Genomic DNA, 27,402 nt, shown 5'->3' on the forward strand with positions numbered 1-27,402 from the left:
CATCAGTATTTGAGTCCCCCCCAGAAGTTGTTGCAAGACAAAGACATCAGTATTTCATAGTAGCAGAAGAATGTAATTGAATGTACAAAGTGTCCACTCATTAAGAAGGGCATCTAAACAGCTGCTTTAACCTTTTATAATGTTCTAGAAACAGTAAATACAAAGTCATCAGGCTACAAATGTAAGGACAGGTGGTGCAACGGTTCCCTGGCAGACCACTGGTTAATTTTCGGCCGCTGAACTTTCTTTTGTTGGGCACAATGGTATCACTGAACTCACCATAAACTTTCGTTGGGATTTTCTTAGGTGAACAGAAAAGGGAGGGTTGGCTTGGTGTGTGGTTTTGGGTGCTGTAGGTGTGCAGAAAGAAACTGTGGTTTTCCTCTGAGATGACCTGGATTAAATTTAAAAAATGTGCTAAAGAAAGGTTGTTCTTGTGTCTTTATGATTCCTAGGGCACGTAAACCACATCTTTAACCTTTTATAGGGTTCTATAAACAAGAAATACTAAATGCCCCAGCAACTCATCCTAGGTGTTATGAACCGAGTGGGTCTGGGTTTTTGTTTTCTTCTTCCCTTTTCCCTTCTCTCTCTCTTCTTCTCTGTCTCTCTCTGGGTCAGCCCTTCCTCACCCATTGATATATTGAATCATCAGGCTACAAGTAAGACTCTTAAGCCTCTTTTCCATTAGTACCTACTTGGACTCATCACGGTTTGCCATGGTTTTCAGGGTTTTCCATTAGGTCATAGTACCTGGTACCAGGTACGTTTTAGTACCTGCTTGTCCCGGGTGCCAAGCAGGTACTAAAACATACCTGCTTGGTACCTACTAAGTAGTAAAATGTGAAGTTGTCACACGGCATGCCACCGATTTGCTGGTCGAGTCAGTTGACGAGTCATGAAAGTGTCTCATTCACAAAAATTAAAACCACCATTTTTGAAACAAAAACAATGGGGCAAATGGTTGCAAAACCCCACTGTGGTCCCCGAGACTGATGAAAAGCCACAGACCAAGCAGCAGGTATATTCTTGCCTCACTGTCCACCATTGTTGTAGCACTCGTGTTGCATATTAATCAATCACACCCAGACCCGTAGCTATGATGGCAAACACGCACACTGGGTTTTAATGGAAAACCAGTCGATCTGAGTTGAGTCGTGTTGATCCACGGCAAGTCGATCCGAGTAGGTTCAAAAGGAAAAGGGGCTTTAGGTCGCCCCAGTTAGCAACCTGTCTGAAGACTTCACAATCAAAGATCACACATAGATTTACCTGCAGTTTGGGAACAACTCCACTCCACATCACCACCTGAACTTCCTAAACATCTGTGATCCACACTCAGCCTGCCTGCTCCCAGTTTCTTAAAAACACTTTGCCACAATAAAGATCAATACAGTTCAACTTAAAACACGTTGTTGAGTCTGGTTTGTGGGTCCTTCCAGTTCCTGAGGAGGCCTCGATGAATCACCACCTTGTGATGGTGCAGGGGGGTGACATATGTTGACCAGCGCAATTTGGTGGAACGATATGGTCAGGTGCTTTGAGGAGTGGTTAGTGGCGGAAGTTGGAAGCCTTAGTGGTTTTAAAAAGTGTCCATAAATAAACTTTTTGGTCTGTGATAAATGACAAAACTTCTTGCAGAACTACACGAGTATCATGTAAATACTTTTTTGTTTGTTATTATTATTCTTAGGGTGACATTTTGGGGGAAAAAATCTGTCTTTCTTCCAGTTACACTGAAAAAAACACAGACTCATATGTTATATATAGACACAAAAAAGATGTTATTTTAGGTAGTATAGTTTATTTGCATATACATTTTCCCTCTATATAGATTACACAGTCAAACTATGCAATTAAATATGTTGCATATTTGTCAGTTAGACAAAAATGAAACAAAATAGCAAACTCAGTGCTGTATCATTGTTTTTTAAACATCATGTTCATAACATCTCAGCCAAATTGTCTTTCAAGCGCTTATGCATAGCTGCTGATGTCTACCACGCAAAGTGAAAGTGTTACAATACTCGTAAAAACACAAGATGATTTAACAAAGCACATTTTTAACCACATTTAAATGTATGACTTAAATCTTGTTAAAAAAAATACATACATCAGCCTCTGGAGTAAATTCTTGTGTACAACAAGTGCACGTCTAACTCCGAGCAACCATATAAACCATGATGGGGATGAAGCTCACAGAAAGGAGAGTGAGGCCAATCACCACCTTCTGAGGGGCATCTTCAGTCATCGGATCATTCTCATTGGTGCAGTTCTGGAAAAATTTCAAATGGATGTCGATAAAGAAGTCTTGAATATCAGGGTTTGGGAAGAAACAGCTGGTAATATTAGCCAGAAATTCCACGCAGTGTGTTAGGTCACTGTAAGCTCTGCAATAGATGGAGAAAAGTTAATGATGGGGGTGAAACAACTCCTCTGATAATGAAGAATATTTGCTCAAATGTGTTAATGTACTTGTATTTGTTTTTTCATCAGTTAAAGTATGAAACTTGCAATGTTTGAAAGTGTCTTATTGAGCCTGCAGTCACAATTTGACTTGAATGCAGCAAAAGTACGTAAAAAAGTAGAAACCTCAACAGAGTCAGATATAAAAACAAAAACAAAACAGCACATAAAATATGGGTGTAGCCACTCTTACATCTCACATACGTCCTTAGTTTCCTTCTGTCCCTTGTTGCGATCTCCCTCTATGCTGTGTTTGTCTAGTTCTGGTTCCCTAAAGTTTTAAATTTTTCTGTTGATTTAGTTCCTTTAAAGCTGACGATTTTCTTTCATCATCCAAAAACCTCCCATAACATTTAATTTCTTAGTTTTTATCACAAACATACACCAATAACTTTTAATTTGATATGCTTTTGTGTGGGGTGGCGGCATATTTCATAAGAAATTATAAAAACATAGATTTTAAGATTATGAGATGAAACTGTTGTGCTGGACCCCCAGGCACTGAAACTGAGCAGCAAATCAACCTTGAGAAAAACTGTTGTGGTTAAACTGCTTCCTGTTTGAAATTAAACAGAGGAGAGAGTGGGCTGAAGGAAGAGACCACTGCTCATATTAACCCTTCGGCAGGAGAGGCACTCGTTCTCTTTAAGCCTGTTTGGATGTTGAATATTTCCCTTTGTGACTTGTTATCGACCTAATGGGCTTTTTGACTTCTTTCCTACTTACTTTGTAATTTAGATGATATGATCACTGTTTTACAGTAAAGAACCAAAGCAAACACTACTATATTTGAGTATTTCCACATATATTTAAAAACTGTAGTAGCCAGTGACTTTTAAGATCAAAATTTACACCCAGATGACGCTCACAAAAGTCACATGTCAGGAGTTGTTAAGCACTTCATTGAACAGTCATTCTCTAAAACACATGCTTTCATTTGAGTAAACCTTCAGATGATCTGAAAATTCCAAGGTTGGATATTCAAAGCCAAAAAACTTTTTGCAGTGACTCCCAAGCTAGGCGAGTGGCTCCAGCAGATCCCGGGAACAACATCGGAGATCTCTGTCTAGAAGAGCGCAGTCCTAGGAACTGCTAAGATACTGCACAGGACCCTCAAGCTCCCAGGCCTCTGGTAGAGGACTCGAGCTTGAAGGATTGACCACCCACAGGGGCAAGTGGGGATTTATATATATATATATATATATATATATATATATATATATATATATATATATATATATATATATATATATATATATATATATATATATATATATATATATATATAAACACCCAGCACGCCCCTGCGGGCGGTTTATATATATATATATGTATATATATATATATATATATATATATTTTTAAATACATATATGAATTTTTAACTTCTTAAAAAACTACTACTGCTACTAGCATGCATGTTTCATTTTGTTCTATTTAACAAATGAAACAGCGCCCCTCTGGTTAGAGGTCAAAAGGGGTACTGCAGACATTCGTCCGGTATGTCGAGTCAACTGAAAATGACATCAGTTGATCAAAGTTTATCACAAAAATATTGTTTAATTATTCATTTGGTGTCATGTATTATTGTAGGGTCTACCTTAGAATATGAAGCACCAATTGTTGTTGTGATTTGGCGCTGTATAAATAAAGTTGAAAGGAAAAATTTTTGCCACTGGAAACTGAACGAAAGAACAAGCTGCAGAGTAAAGTGAGAGATGAAGAAAATAAGCGAGAGGTTAGCTTGCAGGAACTATGGACCACTTCAGAAGAAATGGGGCTTGAGGTAAACACTCTCTGCATGCTTTCCTTCCTGCACGTGGACAGTTATGGCCTGCTGAGGCCAACTGTTGATGTCACTGACAGGAGTACTTTGATACTAAGGTACATTTGGCATGTAAACTGTTAACACTGACTTTGCACTCTGACAATTATTTTTAATTTTTCATTAGTTCATGATTGTTGAATTACATGTACAATGTCACTCAGCAGTCCATCTGCATCTTAAGGATAAAGGACACTCTTTCGAGGATGCCAATGTTCACATTTTGGACAGAGAGGACAGATGGTTTGAAAGAGGAGTGAAAGAAGCCCTCTATGTCCACTGTGAGCGACCATCTTTGAACAGAGGCGGGGGTTTACGACACCAACTCTCTGCCATCTATAATCCAGTTTTGAGATCCCTTCCCAGACGCCTTAACGCCCACTCACATCCTGGGCCATCTGACCTCAGGAATTCGCATGATAAGGTGGGGCCAGATTTCACAATGAACACACCCGAAACTCTGGCTGATTGGGACCCACGCCCAGTTTCCCACCTTGGCTCAGGCGATTAGAGGATCATCAGGGGGTCCTTTTGTCCCTCTGTGGGGGGTCACTCCCACTAGGTTTATATCTGGGACTCTCCACCATTTGACCTTAGAACTGAAGAAGCTTCTCGGATGAGAGGTGAAACGTCTTCAAGCAACTTAAAGAAGTCCAGACGCTTTTCTTTGCAAGCTCCTTTGACTACGATGACCTGGATGACTGAGAACCTTCACAGACATACATGTACAATGTACATGTAAAAACACCTCTGTCCTCACCTAGTCTTCAGGCTTGTTCTAATCGGAAGGTTGGCGCTTTGATCCCTCTCTGTTCCAGTCTGCATGCCAAATACCCTTGGGAACGATACTAACCAAGTTGCTCTCTGATGCATCCATCTGAGTATATATGTGTGTGTGAATGTTAGGCTACGTCTAATCCAGATAAATTTGAAAAATGTGTTTTCGTCTAAAAACGCTCAGCATCCACACCATAGTTTTTCCCTCGTTTCCGAAGAGTTCAGTTGAAACGACTGAAAAAAGACGATTTGACCTGCATCATTTCCGTCTGCCGTTTATTTACTTTACGGCTCTTTGAAACGTCGCGGCAAAATGTCGAGAAAAAGCGCAAAATTTTTTAAAAGGACTGACAACGCTGCAAGTAACACAAGAGTACAAAGTACCGAAACCAAGTGAGAATTAAAGAATTTGAAGAAGGGTTAGCAAACAAAACAGCTGCTGTCCACCATCTTAGTTGAATTGGTCACGTGACTGCATCACATGACTAAAATGCTTCATCGTTTTCAAAAGGCTCCATTTTCGTCCCCACTGCGACTCGAAAACTGTCTTTTTAAATTTACCCACTTTGGAGAGCATTTTAAATCTCAGTTTTCCTTGACCAAAAACGCCATCGCAGTGTGGACGGAAGGTCAAAACGGAGAGAAAAAGATGCGTTTTCAAACAAAAACTATTTAGTGTGGATATGGCCTTAGACAGAAAGAGCATAGAAAAAGGTGCTTGGATAAAAGAGGCAAGTTTTGTGCTCAGAGTAGCAAAGCGCTTTAAAACAACCCGTCCATTACCATTTCCTTTTAAAGCTCTGTATGTAAGTATGGACATTTTTTTTTAATTAAAATTGACTGGGTATTGATGTGTTTTCTTATTCCCATAATTACATTCCATAAATATTAAAGGGGGCCCTATAGAGCCCATCTGTGGCAGCATCCCACTGCAGTTCCTCGAGTGGCCACATGGGGCTGGCACCAAAAGTGAGTCAATCCCCAGAAACACTCACGTTCAAATATGTGAAATTTCCATCCAGTTTATGTTTTTGGTGCCTTTTGAAGAATTTTTAATCGAATTGACTCTTTAAAATTGAATATGTGAGGCTGTCCAAAACATTTATAACTTTTGTGAGTGAAATTCTAGTATTTTATTAGCCTGTTATTCAACACTCTATAGATCAGAATTATGGAATATTTTACAGTTTCAGGAGCAAAACTTCACCAGTTTCATGTCTATGACATAGATTTTAGTGAAACAGCACTACTACCCTGAATCTTTGTGCTTTTTGAAGATTTTCTGAAGAATAAAGATTAAAAGGTCACGTCATGTTTCTTTAATACTGAAAATTAATGCAAAGAAGTCCAGAAAAGATGATTACATATTTCTCAGCAATAATTCTAATCATGCTGTTTTGTCCTTCAGAATATTGAGTTTTTAAATGCATAACGAGTATTATTCAGTGTGTTAAACATGGAGGTTTGTGGATATATTTATTCAGTTACCCGATGAAACGTTCCTGGACACACCAATTATCTCTGCCGATATTCCACATGTCCTGGTGAAAATTTTCACCACAGTAGGTGGAACTGAAGAATTGCAGTGACTTCCAATCACAGTTTTCCCCAGTAATTTTATTTTCCTCATCCTGGAAACTCTCTGCAAAGTAATCAAAGATTTTTCTGACACATATGAACTAAAAGGAGGACACACGTAGAAAACAGAAGCTGACTCTCCGACAAATTTTTCATGTTTAATCTGCACTATATGCAAAGCACGTAAATAAGACGCGCTGATAATCATTAACTTACCTTCACCTTCTGCGATAACAGAACCTTGGTTACTTTGCAGTTTTTCCTCGACCGCCTTCTTCTCTTCGTAAAATGTGGATGTCACATTCTTTGGTTTCAGTGTACCTGCAGGCAAAACATTTTGTTTCACTCTAGGTATTATTGCACCTTGAATTCATAATGGTTGTTTATCCAAAGTGGAAAACGTTTTGCATTTAAATTTGATTTATGCATCAATAAGTCCTGTTTAGAAACAGATATGTAATTGGTGGACTTACAACAATACAAAATTCCTTTAAATCTGCATTCTTCCTTATGTTCAGAAGGGGGTAATTCCCTCTGCTGCAAAACAACTAGATGTTTCCAAGTCTATGAAAAAATAGTTCCCAACTGCCTTGATCTGTGTCTCAAGCAGACAATTTCCTGGCTTCCTGGCTGACTTAATCACTTATTTATTCTGTCCATTATGAAGACAGTTGCATGTCATTTATCAAAATCACCGTATCAAAGCAGTCCTGTCAGTAACTGAAGAAGTCACTTGGATGAGTGGCGAAATGTTTCTCCCACTGAAAAGGCTGGAACAAAACGCTCTGCAATTATTTAGACAATCCAAGGTACAGTGCACCAAACCTCTATCGCCCCCTCCTGCATCGTGGGCCCATGCCTCTCTGTTAGGCTGGGTTGGCTTTGTCTCATGGTCTAAGGCCACCAAGTGTTTGGTTTGAGCCCATAAACCTGGCCCAGGGCTGGAGCTTTGTAACCCTGTTCTGAGCAGGATGAACTGGTTTTTTGAATTGCTCTTTGGCTAGCTAGTATAACACACTTTTTGTGATCACTCAAGCATCCAAATCTGTCCAACACAGGATCCAGTCATTACATGTGCTGTGTTGGACAGGTTTCTTTTAATCCTAGTGGCATTTATGTTACAATTTATAGGCAACAGTTGCATTTTTCTAATGGAAAAACAAGAGTAAACCATTCACCAGACCAAAATGGAGCCTTTGATGGTCTATTTCTGGCTTCCACTTCCGTGTTTGACACTGTTGTACAAAGTATTTTAAGTAAGAAATGAACTTACTGTTGAATGTTTGGTTCCTCACAACTTCATCGAGCTGTCCCGCTGTGCTGTTGGCTGATTGTGATGTCACAGTACCTGCAAACAACAAATTCAAAGATGTTCCTTACGATCAGCTATGCCAGTCGGGCCACTTTTAAAAGGAATGCTCTCACTCTGACTTTCATTTGCCTCTGCTGTTTCCTTCATTACGCCCCCACACAGGGGGAAAACAATTCATGGAAATGTTAAAGCAAATCCAAAAAGCAGGAAATGTCCACAAAATCTAAAGAAAAACTCTCAAGTGAAGGCAAACACATACCGAGGACAAAAGCAGGCAAGAGCAGGTAGAGGATCATTGTGGACAGCAGTCGAGGCAGGTCTGTGACCCAACGTGTCTTTAGAGGCTATAATTTCCCTCCTGGAGCTCAGAGGAAGAAGGAAACCCAGCCCTCCTTATCTCAGCTTGCTGCAGATGCATCTGAGTGTATTTGTGCCAGGGTGTCATTGAGAGATCCTTGTTAAACATGCCTAGTGTTGGAAAACGAGCAGATGAAGATGCTGATCTGACAATGACTTAACATGATCAGATCAAAGACGAACCTACCAAAGTTAGAGAAAGAGCTTACCGAAGAAAATAAATCACAAGTTAGTTCAATTGTTACACAGTCAGAAAAAGCTTTGACTGCAACCATTTCAGCCTTGCGAGTGTCCGAGTAAAACCCCCACATATATTTTAGTAGCTAATTTTAGACACTGAATGTTGAGAAATGAGTAAAAAGGGAAGCGCAGATTAGCTTATAAAGTGAAATTCACTGATCAACATGTTTAGTTCAGTGGTTTTCAAATTGTGGGTGGAAGCCACAGCAGCTGCAATGTGATAGACAGGGCAAACTTGTGGTGGCTGCTGCTAAAATAATATTAACTTGGGTGATAATTTTGTATTAATAATGGGTCAGAAAGTAATCTTTGTTTAGCTTCTAAAGGTCGGCGCACCAGAAAAAATGTTGAGGACTCTGCACTTATTCTGCTCGAGCCAGTCAACATAACCCAGCACGAAAAATGTGTATGTTGTAAAAGGTTTTAATTGGTAGACTTTTCAGAAGATTCACTTCACAGTTACAGCTGCTCTGCATCACAGAGGCTTTCTAATTAATGCACCATCAAATGCAGCAACCTGCTTGTTTAACTGTTAAACAAGCAGGTTGTTGCATTTGAGTCAGAGTTGGATTTTCTATGATGTGTTCAGTAAACATCATCTGAAAAGTGACTGAACTTCCTTAAGTTTCTTGAAATTGTTTTAACCCTCATTTTTTTTGAAGTGTTTTCAGTTTTAAGACCAAATGGCAGAGATTCCCAGGAATTTAAAGAAGTCCAGTTGCTTTCTTTCTAAACTCCTTAGATTACTATGACCTGGATGAATGAGAACCTATACAGACATATTACCATGCACTTTGGGAGGAACATTCTTGAACTGCTGTGATATGAAAGGGAATCAAGAAAACTAGCAGATTATGGAAATCACCTCCACTTTAACCTCAAACGCAGACAGAGCAGACTTATTCCCAAGAGTTTGCACCATGGATCCACGGTCAGGGGACATAAAGTGAAGTTGATTCTGCAGAGAGCACAAAACCAGCTTCAAAGTGAAAAGATAAGACACTTCTCAGAAGACCCTTATGAGGAAAACATCAAGGGAACAGTTTACCCTGCCCGGGATAGGGTTACCGGGGCCCCACCCTGGAGCCAGGCCCGGGGAGGGTGCCTCAGGGCGAGTGTCTGGTGGCCGGGCCTTAGTCCATGGGGCCCGACCGGGCATAGCCCGAAAAGGGGACATGGGCCCATCCTCCCGCAGGCCCACCACCCACAGGAGGCGCCGTTGGGTGCATTGTGTGCTGGGCAGTGGCCAGGAGCGGAGGCCCTGGCGGACTGATCCCCGGCTACCAAGACTGGCAATTGGGACATGGAATGTCACCTCTCTGGTGGGGAAGGAGCTTGAGTTAGTGCGTGAGGTTGAGAGGTACCGGCTAGATATAGTCGGGCTCACCTCTACACATGGCTTGGGCTCTGGAACCAGCCTCCTGGAGAGGGGCTGGACTCTCTTTCAGTCTGGAGTTGAAACTGGAGTTGTTCGATCATAAGACTGTCCATAAGTGCACGTGGCACCAGGACGCCCTAGGCCACAGGTCGATGATCGATTTTGTTATCGTATCACCAGACCTGCGACCATATGTTCTGGGCAGTCGGGTAAAGAGAGGGGCTAAGCTGTCAACTGATCACCACCTGGTGGTGTATTGGATCAGGTGGCGGAGGAGGACACTGGACAGACCCGGCGTGCCTAAACGTGTAGTGAGGGTGTGCTGGGAATGCCTTGCAGAGGCCCCAGTCCGCGAGATCTTCAACATACACCTCCGGCAGAACTTCAACAGTATTCCAAGGGAGACTGGGGACATTGAGACCGAATGGACCATGTTCAGCATGTTCTTTGGCGAAGCTGCTGCAATGAGCTACGGCCACAAGGTGGTTGGTGCCTGTCATGGTGGTAACCCCCGAACCAAATGGTGGACACCAGAGGTGAAGGGAGCCACCAGGCTGAAGAAGGAGTCCTATTGGGCTTGGTTAGCTTGTGGGACTTCGGAAGGAGCTGACAGGTACCGACAGGCCAAGCAGGATGCGGCTCAAGCAGTGGCCAAAGCAAAAACTCGGGTGTGGTAGGAGTTCGGAGAGGCCATGGAAAAAGACTTTTGGACTGCCTCGAAGAAATTCTGGCAAACCGTCAGGCGACTCAGGAGGGGAAAGCGGTGCTCTACCTGCACTGTGTATAGTGCTGGTGGAGCGCTGCTGACTTCAACTGAGAAAATTGTTGGGCGGTGGAAGGAATACTTTGAGGACCTCCTTAATCCCACTGAGGAGGAAGCAGAGTCTGGGGATGAGGGGGATGACCCGCCAATTTCCAGGGGTGATGTCACTGAGGCAGTTAAACAAGTCCTTGGTGACAGAGCCCCTGGTGTCCACCCCGTGTTCCTGAAGGCTCTGGATGTTGTAGGGCTGTCTTGGCTGACACGCCTCTGCAATGTTGCGTGGAGATCAGGGGCGGCACCCCTGGACTGGCAGACCGGGGTGGTGGTCCCCATTTTTAAGAAGGGGACCACCACCCCGGTTTTAGTCACGGTTTTAGTCTCGGTTTTAGTAACGCAGTAATGCAGCGTTCCTACAGGAAAGTAACGGTAATCTAATTAGTAATCCCTTTACTCCCTTTACTCGTTACTTAAAAAAAGTATTCAGATTACAGTAACGCGTCCATCTCTGGTTATGACCAGAAAAGAACTGACTTATTTCTGATGTTTTTTAATGATAATGAATGCTTTATTTATGGGTGGACATGTGAGTGGAGAACAACAAGGAGCCAAGGATGGAGCCCTGTGGAACACCCCAGAAATAAACAACTCATTTCAGTAATGACGTTTGAGCTGGAGTGTCATTAACAGTCAGTCCTGTACGTCTTTACCATACAACCCCAAGTTAGTAGTCATACTAAATAATTATGAATTTTTTTTTCTGTTGTCAGGTGGCAGACTGTATAGTCATATTATTCTGGTTTTGCATTAAGTAATTGGATGCACTCTGTCCTATCGACATATGATAGGCCTGCTGCAGTCACAAAGTTTCTAATTGTGCTGGGACTGCCCATTAACTTCCACTGGACTCCCAGTGGAAGTTAATGGGCAGCCCAATTTCCTGATTCTTCATGATCCTTCATGTATGACTAGTAAAAAACACTCATAAGGGATTTCTTCTTTCAGGAATCAGGAAGAATGTGCAGCATGAATGTTAGACAGGAAACCCATAAACTGTGTGCCTGTCTGGACCTATTTACTAACACGACATGTTGTTGTTTTCTCAGTATTGTTGTAGAGTTTACCTTCACTTTACAATGCAAAATGTCTTGAGGCAACTGTTGTTGTGATTTGGTGCGATGTAAGTAAAACTGAGTTGAATTGACCTGAATTGCTCATATTGTCATGATAACTTAACCAGATGTTGGGAAAAATAGGCGGCCTGAAAGTAAGTTTACATTTCACACAGACAAGCTTTTACCCACTACAGATACACACAGAGGTATGAAAACAACAACTTCCTGTGTTTTGTGGTATTAAATGTGCAGGATGTCAGTTTTTTTCAGCTGGCTTGTCGGAGACAGGAAACTAAACTGGCATTCGGGGGTTTGCTGCTTGTTGACAGACATTAAGGGACAGTCGAAGGGTTTTAAATGGACATCTGCATCCTGGTTACAATCAGGTTTTTAAAGCAGTGCTTTTGTACTCCAGAAACCTAGTTTTGAGGTACACAGTATGACAGCAAGAGGAAAAGTGAGGGTGCTATTCAGGTGTATAATGCTGCAAAGACAGAGTTCCAGCCAGGTGACAACGACTGAGGAAGCATGAACAAGAGTGAAGGTTAAAGGTTACAGGAAGCCAGGATCTTAATGCAAACAAGTGCAAGTTAAATGAACAAAGTCAGATTGATTTCAGATTAACAGTTGCAGGAAAGAGAGCTTGATCGATCTAATTTATACATCACAGGGGCCTGCTAAATTACCACACTGTAACTGGATACTAATATTTATTACGCGTGGTTTTGTATGCATACTAAAATAATTTTAAAGAGCATTTGATCCTTCCCAAAGAGGAATAAACAGAAATAAAATTTTTCTTAAATGTGAGTTTATCATGCAGATCATTTGTGCTTATAATAACCTGTTAAAGGCCCCTAATAAGCCAAGAAAAACTCTGATCGGTTATACAAAGATATGCAGAACTAACATGTTAACACGTTAAACCTTGTAACAGAGTTAATCATGTTCATCTAGACGTACTGTCTTCACTGACACCACACAGGCTGTCCCTCTACTAGATGAAAATCTGGTATGTGGTGAAGCTGTTTTCCCCCCTTTCTTAAAGAAACCACTTAAATGCAAGTGAGACGTTCAGGTGTTTCGAAGCAATTTTTCCCCACACGTCACTTTTCACATGCGTGAAATCTTTCAAAGTCAGTCTTTGGTGGTTGATTTATCAACCTGAGTAAAACAACAACAACAAAAACTCTGCTTTACATTATTTGACTGAAAGATAAACTGACACAAATAAAGGATGTCTGAGTAAACAAACAAAAAAAACATGTTGATTATTTATTTTCAACTCATGAAAAACACAATTGTGCATTTGAGCTTTATTGATTAAGGAAATGATTGAACTAAGTATGAAATATGATGAGTGGTCACTTTTTTAATACATAGTTTTTATGTAATTCAAGTTCCTTTAACGCTAACACTACATTATAAATGCATATCTATATTTAATGTACATCACCCACTAATAACGGCCTGTTGTTATTGCATATTGAATTTTATTATTTTCATTTGTTAGTAATAGTAGTTCTACACTACATGAAGGGTTATGCGTGAAAGCCACTAATCAAAGAAATGTATCTGCTTAAAATAATTATATGGGGAACATGAAGGATTTTCTGGCTTAAAATAGATCTTGGGGGCGGAGGTGTGACGTTGTGCATAAGTACCATAGTTAAGACACATTGTCAAGGCAGAGAGTGTGTTTCCTGTTATTTCTAGGAATTCAATACACAGTTGTGTATTTTTGGATGATTTCCCTTTAGTTGAAAGTCACAACCTCTTGTGGAGCACCCACAATTTCTGTATGAATGAAAAAAAACCCTGTAATGGTGAATGCTCATATTAAACATACAAACCTGTCAGACTGCTCCAAACACTTTATTACACTTTGATTCTTGGCTCTGTATGACATCATTAAAAAGGGTTATCCCAGGCACACTACTCTGTCTGTGAGCCAAGACACCCCATCAATCTGGTGTTCAGATCTTCTACTTGTGACGTGTAGCAAATCAAATATGATCTTAAATGCATTGAGGAAATCAATGACTGGTTGTGCCACAATTTTCTCCAGCTAAACAAAAACAAAACTGAGGTAATAGTCTTTGGTGCCAAAGAAAAACGATTACAGGTCACCAGAGAACTTCAATCTATACACCTAAAAACCACAAACCAGGCGAGAAATTTGGGTGTAGTGATGGATGCAGACCTAAACTTAGAAAAACACATTAAGACAATAACAAAGTCAGCTTACTATCACCTCAAGAATATATCAAGGATAAAAGATCTGATGTCTCAACAGGACCTGGAAAAACTAGTCCATGCATTCATCTTTAGTAGGCTTGATTACTGTAACAGCATCTTTACAGGTCTACCTAAAAAATCAGTCAGACAACTACAGCTCATTCAGAACTCTGCTGCTCGAGTCCTCACTAAGACCAAAAAAGTGGACCACATCAGTCCAGCTCTGAGGTCCTTACACTGGCTGCCTGTCCGTCAGAGGATAGACTTTAAAGTTCTGATGCTGGTCTATAAAGCTCTGAATGGTTTAGGACCAAAATACATCAGTGACCTCCTGACCCAGTATGAACCATCCAGATCCCTCAGGTCATCTGGATCCGGTCTTTTATCAGTTCCCAGAGTCAGAACCAGACACGGAGAAGCTGCATTCAGCTTTTATGCTCCTTATATCTGGAACAAACTCCCAGAAAGCCTCAGATGAGCTGAAACACTCAGTTTATTTAAATCCAGGTTGAAGACTCACCTGTTCTCAGCTGCATTTGAATAAAGCACCAAATCCACACTTTTAAGCTTAAATTTCAAAACTTACATTTAACTACTGATTTTATCTACTGTTCTGATTTTATCTGTTTTGATTTTATATACTGTTGTTTGTTTGTTTGTTTGTTTGTTAATTAGTTAGTTAGTTTATTTGCTTGTTTTATTCAATTTTAAATCATGCTTTTTATTTGTTCTTGTTTCTAATGTCTCTGTAAAGCACTTTGAATCACCTTGTTGTTGAATTGTGCTATACAAATAAACTTGCCTTGCCTTGCCTTGCCTTAAAGGGGGAGGAGCTAAAAAAGGTTGTTTCAGACAGAGGATGAACTCTTCTAAATTGTGAATCCTGCAAAAGCTGCTATAGTAGAGTCCTTAAAGGACATATGAAGCTAGAACTGAGTACTAAAGTTTCCCTTTTGTACGTATATACATAATTTAAAAAAATCACCACAAACACAATTTTTCTGTGAAAGTATTCTTTATTATTGTGTTACAGGCTTTATCTGCACAGCACCTGTCACGCAGTTTCATGCAGTTGAAAGTCTTTCACGGATGACTGAACATCTTAAAAACACTGATGGAGAACGTCTGTAGGTGACAAAGATTGACTCATAAAACACATGTGAGGGTTTAGAAAAAACTATCTGTAACCCTCCCACACATCAAATAAACCACTGCAGACTACTACACTGTAGGAGGTGCTCAGAGGACACAAATAGACATTGAGCATTGGAAACAGCGTGCAAAACGAACACACATTTACCAAAAAAACATCACAAAATCAGTGTGTTGTACTATCCACCCATTCTCTTCTTATGCCTATCAGGGTCACAGGGTGTCTGGCGTTTGTGTTTTGTTTTATTATTTCCATAATAAAGCCACAGTACACTTTCATTGGGCAGAATTTTAAAGCCCTTTTGATGCTGGACTCATTCACATGCAGTGGAAAAAGGAAGCAGTTTTTCTAGTTAGTGATCAAAGACTTTATCGTTACATTTAGATAAAAGTAGAAGCAGCTCAATAGCTGCCAGTTTGCATATCTCATGTTTTGTGGTTTTGCACCCTTCTCCTCAGCAGATGAGCCTCCTTTCTTTTAAAATGAGCAAATGACTACTTCGTCCGCAGCAGCACTAAGCATCATCGTGATTCTGAGCCCAGGCTGTCCTGGTGTACTACTTACCTCACAGAACTGCTATCATAGAGAATACTGTAGTGTTCAAATGTAAAATTGGCTTTATGTGTGCTGAAACACTCCGTAGTTCTACATTAGCGGCACCTGTAGAAGCATTTCTATGAAATGGGCCTATCAGTGAAATATTTCAATTTCTTTCAAGTTCAGTTTTATTTATATAGTGCAATAATAGGAAGAAACCTCCAGCAGAACCAGGCTCAGGGAGGGGCGGGCATCTGCTGTGACTGGTTGGAGTCGAGGTTAGGAAGACAGGACAAAGAAATGCTGTGGAAGAGAGGCAGAGATGAATAATATTTAAATGCAGGGAGGTGTTTAAACACATAGTGAGTGACAAAAGGTGAGCGAAGAAGAGGAACACAATGCATCATGGGAATCCCACAGCCGTGTAACTAAGGGTCACCTGATCCAGCCCTAACTGTATGCTTTATCAAAAAAGAAAAACAAGTAAGCCTACAATCTGAGAGCAAAGTGCTTTAATGGGGTGATACAGTACTATAAGGTCATTAACAGAAGATGGGGTCTGATTATTCAAGACCTTCTATGTGGGGAAAAAATTGAGGAATTTTATAATAAATATTAAAACACAGACAGCAGATTTTGTTATGTAGACCTCAGTTTCAGTAAACAAATTCACAAATTCTTCCTCTGGCCTGTTGGAACAACAAATTTGAGTAAATAAGAAATTTCTGGTACATTTTCATTTTATTGTAAAAGATAGTTTCTTTCTTAATGTCAAATGTTTGCTTTGTTTTTGCTTTGTCGTTTATGGGAACTACTGTCTTTTCACACCTTAGTTTTGTTTTAGTTAACTGTAATAGTCTTGCTAGTTTCAACTTGCAGAACATTTGATACATTCACACCTTAAATGTGCTATATAAACCTGAACAACATGACATTTCACAGTGCAGTACATATAACGCGTGTGTGTGTGTGTCTGTTGCGGCAGCGTTGACATGACTATATAAACAGCTGTGCATAGAAAATGATGTAGTGCAAGAAATAAATGGAAAATATTTTTCAGGTTTGCTGTAAACATGTGTGCAATTTTAAGTAGCACAGACTATAAAGTCACCACGTGATGTTTTGAGGTCAGAGGTGAGAAATGATCCATTGAGTATCCTTTAAAGAGTGTGAACAGAATTAAGAGTAGTTTCTGTGCTGTGTACAAATTAAAAGGCATCATTGCATTACGTGCCATTTCATTATGTACAGTTTACTGAAATGATGATTCAGTTGGGCAGAGGAAGATATCCGAGGATAAAACATTGGACTTTATCAGATGATCAAAATAAATAATCTCCAGATTAAATGATAAATAACATTACTCACAAAAAGAAATGCAAAGAGTAATCTGAATTACAGACAACATGAAAAGAAAAAAAAATTCTAATTGTCTAGCAAAGTTAGACATAAAACAACAATTATGATACCCAGACAAACCTGCAGGACTAAGTCAGAACCTAAGACTCACGCTTTATCGCTCTTCTCACCTACTGATCCTTTTCTTAGTTTCAGAATTACGCTTCAGACCGAAGACAGTTCAGCCTCACTGCATGGCTGTTTTTCAGTTGCGGCACAAAAATGTTAATTTTTAATAACTGATATCTGTGTTTCAGCAAGAGTGCATTTTTTTCAGCAAGAGTGTATTTAAAAATACAATCAAAGTTTAATGAAAGGCATGCAAACCTAAAAGAGTCTGGGGAATTAAACTGCTGCTTTTTGGCGGATAAAACTGCAGAATAATATAGTATGGGCTAATTATGCAGTGCTAAACATGCCGTATCAGCATTTGTCCACAGTGTTTCTATCAGTAGTTGTCACATTAAAAATGGAACATTTGAACTGCTGTCATAGAGAATACTGTAGCTGCATGTGTGCTTAAACACTGTGTAGTTCTTCATTAGGGGCACCTGTAGAAGCTAATTCAATTTAATAACATGGCTGTATGATAGGTAAAGTTATAGTAAAAAACACAAACACAGAGTGATTTATAATAAAACATCACAGCCTTAAAGAATACAAAGAAAAAATGCAAAGAAAAAAAAAGGTTTAAAAAAGTCTTTTTCTAATAAAATATGTTGAAGGTTACGTTTTTACAGTTTCTTTAGGAACATCGTATACTGCGCCTTTTGTGGATCAATCAATCTATCATTGTAGAAAATAACAGATGTGATAAAAATAAAACTGAGACTTTAACATCGTTTTATAACTTGAAATCCACTCTGAAGATGCCTGTTTCTGTTTCTCCACCTTTACATTTGTTGAATCCTCCAGAGAGATTTATCTGTACTTATATCACTGTGAGGAATCACAAGGTCAGTCAGCTTATGGAGGTCTTATTCTTGTAAAATAGGTTCGTATCACTGAAATATTTCACACGTGATAAAACCAGGATTGACTCATTTAGTAATGTATTTTCTTTATGCGTGCCAATTTTAATAAACTACAAATATGTCTTACACACATTTACCTGCAGAATTTTTCAAGGCAGTTTAGCAGCATGACAGTGACTTACTTTTATAAAAGGGATGATGTCGGCCTTTAAAAATTTAGAAAGTTTATAATAAATATTAGTGATTGCTGATGAGGTCAGGAACAATTCATTAGTTATTCATTAAAATAAATAATAATGTAATAATAACATGAAAATATAATGTTTTGAAGCTTTGAAAAGCTAGACATAAAAGACCAACGGTGATACCTGGAAATCTGCTGGTTTTGGAGGAAATTGTTTTATATATATATACAAACACTGAATTTCGCCATAATTGTATTCTAATAATCCATTAATGTCTAAATTATCCAAAGTCAACACTGCACTTAATATTATTTTGTTATTGGAAGGTTATTGTTATGTGATGATGTTACGATTTTTTTTTTAAATGCATAGTAAATTATGAGACTCAGTTGACATACTTAGCTGCTTAGCTACAGGCAGTTGTTGGGATCCCAAACTTGTTAATGGTCTTCAAAAAATATAAACCAATGAAAATTTGCACATGTTACACACTGACATGGTGTAGATCTTATTATAACACAGTAACAGACAATTAAATGTTCACTTTTTCAAAGTGAGACTGAAAATGTTTTCCTTTCGATTTTTGGTAGATCGTAGTCATTTATTGACCCTTATTGTCACATCGCCAAGCACTTGACTAGACCTGTCTTTAAAGACCTATATTTAAAGACAAGTTAAATTGAGAATATTTTTTACAATTACTGGTCGGATATCATTGGTGAAAAAGATATAAAGTTCTTCAGATATGCAAATTCAAAAGTTGGAAGTGAAGAAAAACGAGCCAATGACTGTTGAGAGGTTGTTCACAGGTTGAGTAGTAGGTCACCACTTTCACATCGTTTGCACCAACCACACGTACAAACATGCATGGAGGTTTGCAATCAGAAGTTAACTAAACCACACTGAGGATTAAGGATTGACAATGTGCGAGCTCAGCTGTCAACATGCCAACAAGTTCCCATCAGCAGAAACAGTGCAGAGAAACCTATTGTACAACTTTCTCATGGCCTGCAAAGCAAACGCTGTGGTCTAATCGCTGTTAACGCCTCCACAGCGATCAGACAACTAGTTTTGCATACCCGTATAAATATGCGTTCCTGCACATTTAAATCAGTCAGTTGATCTGACCCATTTCTCGAATGATGGGAAACGTAATTAAACTGGTAATACTGCTTAATTGGATTCTAGAGCAGCTCGAGTCCAGAATGGAGTTAATGATGTTGCAGCCTGACGTCATTTGGAATAATGGATGCAAGCGCACATTAGGGGTTATTTTGTAATGTCAATATTGACTTCATTTATTTATCCTACTTTACTTACACATAATTCAGAAGATTTAGATTTTACAGCAGCATGAGCTTTGGCATTTCTTCATTTGCACTGGTACAGTGCAGCACAATGCAAACTTCTCCATTTGGCCTACAAAATTTCCACTGAACGTCTTGCTAACCTAAAGCATCAAATGCATCGATACTGAAATAAAGGGTAGGAGTTAAGCTGTGTAAATGGCATGGCTAGGGTGACCAAATTACAACAAATTAAAAGTGGGTCAAAGACTGTGGTTCTGTGGGACCAATGGTTAGCGGTGAAAAATTTGCACATCGTGTTGCTCACTGGAACAATATACAGTGTTTATCTGTTTCCCCCAGGTTTTAACAAACAAACAGAAGCCAGTGATTGCTTTCATAGTCTGCGCCACTCTGTGTTACCTTTGTTGCATTGCAGTTGCAACATATCTATGCATCTAAACAAACGTCTATCTATGAGACATGTTTACTTTTGCAAAATGTCTGAATATTCTTCTATATTAGATAATCAGACTAGCTATGTCAAGGACCACAATAAGGCCTATCACTTTCTAAGTATCACACCTTCACTCAGGGAAACTACGAGGACTGAAAATTAGACTCCGCGTGCTTCAAAGGGTTGTCTTTAAAAGTTTTATTCAATAAATAACCCAGAGAAGACTCCATTACTGTGCACAATATGATCTAGTTGCTAATCTATGACCTAAAACAACTTAATAAAAATCACTTGTATTTGTTGTTAGTGCTTTCATGACTAAAATCTGAAATATTAGGTTGAACATGAAACTTCAACACAAAGTTTGAATACGAAACTTCTGGTGGTTCTGAAACCACTTGAAGTAACAACTTTCAAAAAACAAAACGTAATTGCAAATTTGTATTTTGGGCATGTTGATTGTCTTTACATTTAATATAAATTTAAAATGTAAATTTTGTTTTAGGAAGAGGTGCAGAGAAATATATTTTGTCTTAAACAACTTTTGGAAAACATGAAAGGCAGACTGAAGACTGATGAGTCAAAGCCCGAGAATTGAAAAGTCGTTTGCATACAACATACTTTAAACATACTCTGCTATCATGTATCGAAATAAGATACAAAAGATTTAACACTAGAACATGCTGAAGAGTCATGTAGCATAAGCTAAATTCTAGCTAGCTGGCTAAAACTTTCGTTTTTGCTAATATTATTAGTAGCAAAATTCTAAACAATTGCAAATGCTTATTGGACAGCTTCTCATATTATTTTACCAGCTGATGTGGTCCATGATAATTTATATTAAATGGTATATAACAAAGAAGCAAAGATGTAACCTTTAAAGTGAGGTAAATTTATGTGGCGTATTTGGCTAATGGGTTGTTAATTGCAGGTCATTATCCAATGAGAATGAGGTAGTTGTGTTAGGAAAAGCAAATGAGCTTTTCGAAACTATGAACAGTCATTTGGAAATTACAGTGATCTTTGAAGAAAAGTAGACTAGTTCCCAGTGAATATTGATTATAACTTTTGCTTGGAATAATTGCTGATTATTTATTTCGGTGGGCAATGATAATGCTAGATCAGCTAGCTGTAACTTGGCTATGCAGCATTCATCAGGTCTAATCACTTTGTACTCGGGGATAAAGCAGGGGCATTTCCAGAGCAGGTAGCAGTGCCACGTACGTTTTTAGGCCTCGGTCACGTAGGCCTAAAGCCCTCCTGCAACCACCAGTACTGAGGGGGGAAAGGGTATTCCCTGAATAGTTATGAGTGGTTGAGGGAGGTTGCTAATGTCAAACAAAGAGGCATACAGTGCTGTCCTGAGAACCTCCTTACAATTACTTTAGTCACCTACAGGTTGCTGGGATCATCAGTATGGAAGATGCTAACTTGTCTATAAACGCTTGCAAACTACTCATCAAGCTGCAGTGAAAAGTGGGACGCAAACCAGAAATGAAACATTTTTTCCTTTCACAGTAAACTCTATACCTTTGTTAATGTTTTGGTTTTGGTAAGAAGGCAAAACTTTTACAGTAATCAGTATTTATGTCTGATGAAATTTCTAAAACCCCTAGTTTTGTTTTTGGTCATCTTCCTTTACCACCTCGTCGACAACCAATGCTCTTGGTATAACCTATATATATATATATATATAGCAGTCGATGTACAACGTACATAACATCATCCAACATGCACGGAGTTGTCATGGTCCTGGGCCATGTGGGCCCAGTATTCTTAGTTTTCATGTATTTTCGTATTTTGTTCTTTATTTAGGCCATGCTTCCTGGGTTGATCTGTTACGTTGTTCCTTATGTGTTTTCCCTTCGTGACTCTTACCCCCTGTGTGCCCCTCTGTGTATTTATGAGCCCTCGTCTCTCTTCGTGCCTTATTCTATGTTTTCCCCAGCCCGTTATGTCTGCGTTCTTCCCGTGCTCTCTCTCCTCCTGTCTGAACCTCTGTGCCTGTACCCGTCAGCGTTATGTTCACCCCGCCCTGTCTCATTATGGTTATTTGTGTCACCTGTGTTCCCCGTGTGTTCCCACTTTCCTCGTTAACCCTCTGTGTATTTCTGTCTGCGTCTTCCTCTGTTCGGCGTCGCGTTCTCCCTCATGTTGTGTGTGCTCCTCCCTGTGTTTCTTGGCGAGCTTTGTATTTAGTTATCCCAGTTTAGTTTTGTATGTCCTACGTTCTGCCGTGCCAGCATTAAAGCTGTGTTCTTTAAGTTTATCCCCGTGTCTGTGAGTCTGCATCTTGGGTCCTTCTCCTGCCTGCCACACAGCGATCATGACAGAAGAACGCGACCACAACATGGACCCAGCAGTTCACAACCCCTCCGCGGACCTGCAGGACGACGCGAACATGTCGGACCCAGCGACACAGAGGAGGGGGATCGTCCGGACAGTGGAATCTCTCTGCGACAAGTGGCTGCACTGTTCCAGTGAGGAGGAACGAGAGGAGTTCGCCCGCCAAGTAGGGGTGTGCGTATCTGTGTTCCCCTGGTTATGGGAGACGCTGCACCCCCTCGTCAGCGACTTTCTCGTCTCCGCCCTCCAACTCCGTCCGCAGGAGCAGCGGCCCGGTGGGCGTGCACCTTCACCAGAGCCGTGCCGTTGCGCCGTTTCCCCGCTGTCTCATGAGCCAGTAGCGGTCAGAGTTGGAACGGTGAGGCTCGCCACAGACACACCTTCCGCCCGCACCCCGCCGGCTTCCGCGTCTTCACCACGGTCTGGCCGCACGGAGACAACGGAAGCCATAGACTTTGGCGAGGAAGAGCGGCAGCAGGTGTTACGGGCTTATCGGGAGGACGAGCTCCGGCGGAAACCCTGGCTCATCCCGGAGGAGGACCTCTCACCTGCTGCACAGCCTACCAGCCGCTCGCCGTCTCCGATCCGCTTAGGCTATTTTTCGCCTGCCTCATTTCTGGCTAGGATGGGGGCGGACGACGGGGAACTCACCACTACGTCACCCTCTGTGTTGGCGCCATCAGCGCCCATCGCGCCAGCTTCCTCTGCTCGAAGGAGGCGGCGCGCCCGCCGCCATAAACCGGACAATGCTAAGACTACAAAACATGAAGTGGACGGCGGGTTCATCTTTGATAGAGCTGTTTTTGTCGACCCTGAGCCTGCCATTTCTCGGACAGTTTTTTCTGAGCCTGCTCCTTTTCCTGCTGTTTCTCCTCCCAGGTCAGTTCAGTTAGCTCCCTCGCAGCCACCCTCAGTTCAGTCAGCTCCCTCGCAGCCACCCTCAGTTCAGTCAGCTCCCTCGCAGCCACCCTCAGTTCAGTCAGCTCCCTCGCAGCCACCCTCAGTTCAGTCAGCTCCCTCGCAGCCACCCTCAGTTCAGTCAGCTACCCTCCTGGAAGCCCCCGCTGCCTGGTATTCTCAGCATCGGCATCTTTTCCCGTCAAGATTTATCGCTAAATCATTCGATCCTCCCTTAAGAGAGAGACTGCATCCTCGCTGCCTTCACCCCAGTACACCAGTGTCACCAGGGTCTCCGGTGTCACCCCCAGTTCAGTCTCCAGTAGCCCCAGTGTCACCCCCAGTTCGGTCTCCAGTAGCTCAGCTCCCAGTGTCACCTACCCCACAGCCACTTTTAGCTCAGTTTCCAGAGCCACCTGCTTCAGTTCAGGCCCCAGTAGCTCCAGTGCCGCCTGTAGCGCAGGCCCCGATAGCAGTACGGTCCGCTGGTCAGCCTAACATTCAGCCAGGGGTCTCTAATCTCTCTGGCTCTGCATCAGCTCCTGCTGGGAGCTCGGATGAGCTCGTCCAAGACTCCGCGGCTCCCACGCCGCCTTCTACCTCGTCAGTTGGAGGGTCCGAGGGGCCCGTTCAGCCTCCTGTCTCCGCTGGAGGGTCCGAGGGGCCCGTTCAGCCTCCTGTCTCCGCTGGAGGGTCCGAGGGGCCCGTTCAGCCTCCTGTCTCCGCTGGAGGGTCCGAGGGGCCCGTTCAGCCTCCTGTCTCCGCTGGAGGGTCCGAGGGGCCCGTTCAGCCTCCTGTCTCCGCTGGAGGGTCCGAGGGGCCCGTTCAGCCTCCTGTCTCCGCTGGAGGGTCCGAGGGGCCCGTTCAGCCTTCTGTCTCCGCTGGAGGGTCCGAGGGGCCCGTTCAGCCTTCTGTCTCCGCTGGAGGGTCCGAGGGGCCCGTTCAGCTCCCTTCCACGTCGGCTGTACAGGCTGCTCCTCAGTCTTCTAGGAATGGCGTGAGCTTTCTCTCCGCCTCAGACTGCCTTCTGCTTCAGCCGTCTCTTCCAGCTGGAGAGCCCGAGGAGCCCGTTCAGCTTCCTTCCACGTCAGCTGTACAGGCTGCTTCTCAGCCTTCTAGGAATGGCGTGAGCTTTCTCTCCGCCTCAGACTGCCTTCTGCTTCAGCCGTCTCTTCCAGCTGGAGGGCCCGAGGGGTCCATTCAGCCTCCTGTCTCCGCTGGAGGGTCCGGGGGGCCCGTTCAGCCTCCTGTCTCCGCTGGAGGGTCCGAGGGGCCCGTTCAGCCTCCTGTCTCCGCTGGAGGGTCCGAGGGGCCCGTTCAGCCTCCTGTCTCCGCTGGAGGGTCCGAGGGGCCCGTTCAGCAACCTTCCTCGTCAGCTGGGGGTTCGGAAGAACCGCACCAGCCTCATGCCACGTCAGCTGGAGGGTCCGAGGGGCCCGTTCAGCCTCCTGTCTCCGCTGGAGGGTCCAAGGGGCCCGTTCAGCAACCTTCCTCGTCAGCTGGGGGTTCGGGAGAACCGCACCAGCCTCGTGCCACGTCAGCTGGAGGGTCCGAGGGGCCCGTTCAGCCTCCTGTCTCCGCTGGAGGGTCCGAGGGGCCCGTTCAGCAACCTTCCTCGCCAGCTGGGGGTTCGGGAGAACCGCACCAGCCTCATGCCACGTCAGCTGGAGGGCCCGAGGAGCCCATCCAGCCACCTTCTGCTACGCCTGGTCCAGCCTGTGCTTCGTCAGCTGCAGCCTCAGAGCCTTCGTCAGCTGCAGCCTCAGAGCCTTCGTCAGCTGCAGCCTCAGAGCCTTCGTCAGCTGCAGCCTCAGAGCCTTCGTCAGCTGCAGCCTCAGAGCCTTCGTCAGCTGCAGCCTCAGAGCCTTCGTCAGCTGCAGCCTCAGAGCCTTCGTCAGCTGCAGCCTCAGAGCCTTCGTCAGCTGCAGCCTCAGAGCCTTCGCCTGGTCCAGCCTCAGAGCCTTCGCCTGGTGCAGCCTCAGAGCCTTCGCCTGGTCCAGCCTCAGAGCCTTCGCCTGGTCCAGCCTCAGAGCCTTCGCCTGGTCCAGCCTCAGAGCCTTCGCCTGGTCCAGCCTCAGAGCCTTCGCCTGGTCCAGCCTCAGAGCCTTCGCCTGGTCCAGCCTCAGAGCCTTCGCCTGGTCCAGCCTCAGAGCCTTCGCCTGGTCCAGCCTCCGAGCCTTCGCCTGGTCCAGCCGCCTCCGAGCCTTCGTCAGCTGCAGCAGCCTCCGAGCCTTCGTCAGCTGCAGCAGCCTCCGAGCCTTCGTCAGCTGCAGCAGCCTCCGAGCCTTCGTCAGCTGCAGCAGCCTCCGAGCCTTCGTCAGCTGCAGCAGCCTCCGAGCCTTCGTCAGCTGCAGCAGCCTCCGAGCCTTCGTCAGCTGCAGCAGCCTCCGAGCCTTCGTCAGCTGCAGCAGCCTCCGAGCCTTCGTCAGCTGCAGCAGCCTCCGAGCCTTCGTCAGCTGCAGCAGCCTCCGAGCCTTCGTCAGCTGCAGCAGCCTCCGAGCCTTCGTCAGCTGCAGCAGCCTCCGAGCCTTCGTCAGCTGCAGCAGCCTCCGAGCCTTCGTCAGCTGCAGCAGCCTCCGAGCCTTCGTCAGCTGCAGCAGCCTCCGAGCCTTCGTCAGCTGCAGCAGCCTCCGAGCCTTCGTCAGCTGCAGCAGCCTCCGAGCCTTCGTCAGCTGCAGCAGCCTCCGAGCCTTCAGCCTCGTCTGTCGCGGCTTCGGCCTGTGCTTCGTCTGGTCCTGTGCCCACCGGGCCATGGCCAGCCCGCCTGACACTGGAGAGCCGCCGCTGCCTTCCGCGCGGCCGGCCTCCTGAACTGCTCCGTCGTCTCCTTCGCCGCCGCCGCTGCCTTCCGCGCGGCCGGCCCCCGGAACTGCTCCGTCGTCTCCTTCGCCGCCGCCGCTGCCTTCCGCGCGGCCGGCCCCCGGAACTGCTCCGTCGTCTCCTTCGCCGCCGCCGCTGCCTTCCGCGCGGCCGGCCTCCGGACCAGCTCTGCCACCTGTGCCACCCGCCTGGTCGGCCCCCCGACCGTGTGACCCGTGAACTCTTGTGCCTGTGGGCTCTGGGTCGGCCCCCTGAACTTTATTTTGACTACGGTCATGTGCTCCTGTGTTTTCTGTTGTTTGTTTTGTTTCCCGTTCTGGTCCCTCCGTCCTGGTCCCCCGCCTCCCGCCCTGGGTGGGTTGTTTTCTGTTTTTGTTTCTCGGGTTTGGGCTGTCGGGAGCCAGCCCTTTAGGGGGGGGTGGTGTCATGGTCCTGGGCCATGTGGGCCCAGTATTCTTAGTTTTCATGTATTTTCGTATTTTGTTCTTTATTTAGGCCATGCTTCCTGGGTTGATCTGTTACGTTGTTCCTTATGTGTTTTCCCTTCGTGACTCTTACCCCCTGTGTGCCCCTCTGTGTATTTATGAGCCCTCGTCTCTCTTCGTGCCTTATTCTATGTTTTCCCCAGCCCGTTATGTCTGCGTTCTTCCCGTGCTCTCTCTCCTCCTGTCTGAACCTCTGTGCCTGTACCCGTCAGCGTTATGTTCACCCCGCCCTGTCTCATTATGGTTATTTGTGTCACCTGTGTTCCCCGTGTGTTCCCACTTTCCTCGTTAACCCTCTGTGTATTTCTGTCTGCGTCTTCCTCTGTTCGGCGTCGCGTTCTCCCTCATGTTGTGTGTGCTCCTCCCTGTGTTTCTTGGCGAGCTTTGTATTTAGTTATCCCAGTTTAGTTTTGTATGTCCTACGTTCTGCCGTGCCAGCATTAAAGCTGTGTTCTTTAAGTTTATCCCCGTGTCTGTGAGTCTGCATCTTGGGTCCTTCTCCTGCCTGCCACACAGCGATCATGACAGGAGTCTTGTGGCTCATCACTTTTTTAGCTGACTGACAGTTGATCTCATGTCTTAAGGTGTCAATAATAACGGTTCTGTGGTGGTTACACAGAGAACCTTTGGTCTCACGAGGGATGACTCTGAGTTTGGTTTGAGAAAAAATGCTTGACTGAGTTCACAAGTTGAGAGACTTATGTGGCCAGGGTCCTCAAATGATCATAAACTCTCGAAACGAAGCAGGCAGAGGTTATGAACTGGTCCTGGCACCAGTATGCAGTCACGCCCCAAGATGTGGTTTGTTACGTTTGACC

General features: G+C 43.6%; 1 protein-coding gene across 2 annotated transcripts; it reads right to left on the bottom strand.

Moving 5' to 3' along the window:
* Positions 1–1,787: 1,787 nt before the first annotated feature.
* Positions 1,788–8,651, bottom strand: LOC113027827 (uncharacterized). Of its 2 annotated transcripts, XM_026177647.2 has the most exons (6): positions 8,525–8,651; positions 8,218–8,426; positions 7,920–7,994; positions 6,863–6,967; positions 6,557–6,710; positions 1,788–2,390 (listed from the first exon to the last, which is right to left on the bottom strand). In XM_026177647.2, the coding sequence occupies exons 2-6, from the start codon at positions 8,252–8,254 to the stop codon at positions 2,156–2,158; spliced, it is 606 nt and encodes a 201-aa protein (XP_026033432.1). In that variant the 5' UTR covers positions 8,255–8,426; positions 8,525–8,651; the 3' UTR covers positions 1,788–2,155. The 2 variants fall into 2 exon arrangements, with proteins under 2 accessions (XP_026033432.1, XP_026033433.1); XM_026177648.2 differs by having other exon boundaries at positions 8,218–8,605.
* Positions 8,652–27,402: the final 18,751 nt, after the last annotated feature.

Source organism: Astatotilapia calliptera, chromosome 8 (genome assembly GCF_964374335.1).
Source record: "Astatotilapia calliptera chromosome 8, fAstCal68.1, whole genome shotgun sequence".
NCBI lineage: Eukaryota > Metazoa > Chordata > Actinopteri > Cichliformes > Cichlidae > Astatotilapia > Astatotilapia calliptera.

Excerpts from the sequence above, each read along its gene's own strand:
- LOC113027827 (XM_026177647.2), bottom strand. The coding sequence starts at position 8,254 with ATGATCCTCTACCTGCTCTTGCCTGCTTTTGTCCTCG. Across the intron at positions 6,711-6,862 it reads TGTTATCGCAGAAGGTGAAG|AGAGTTTCCAGGATGAGGAA; the intron begins GTAAGTTAATGA and ends ATTACTTTGCAG. Across the intron at positions 2,391-6,556 it reads GTCCAGGAACGTTTCATCGG|AGCTTACAGTGACCTAACAC; the intron begins GTAACTGAATAA and ends CATCTATTGCAG.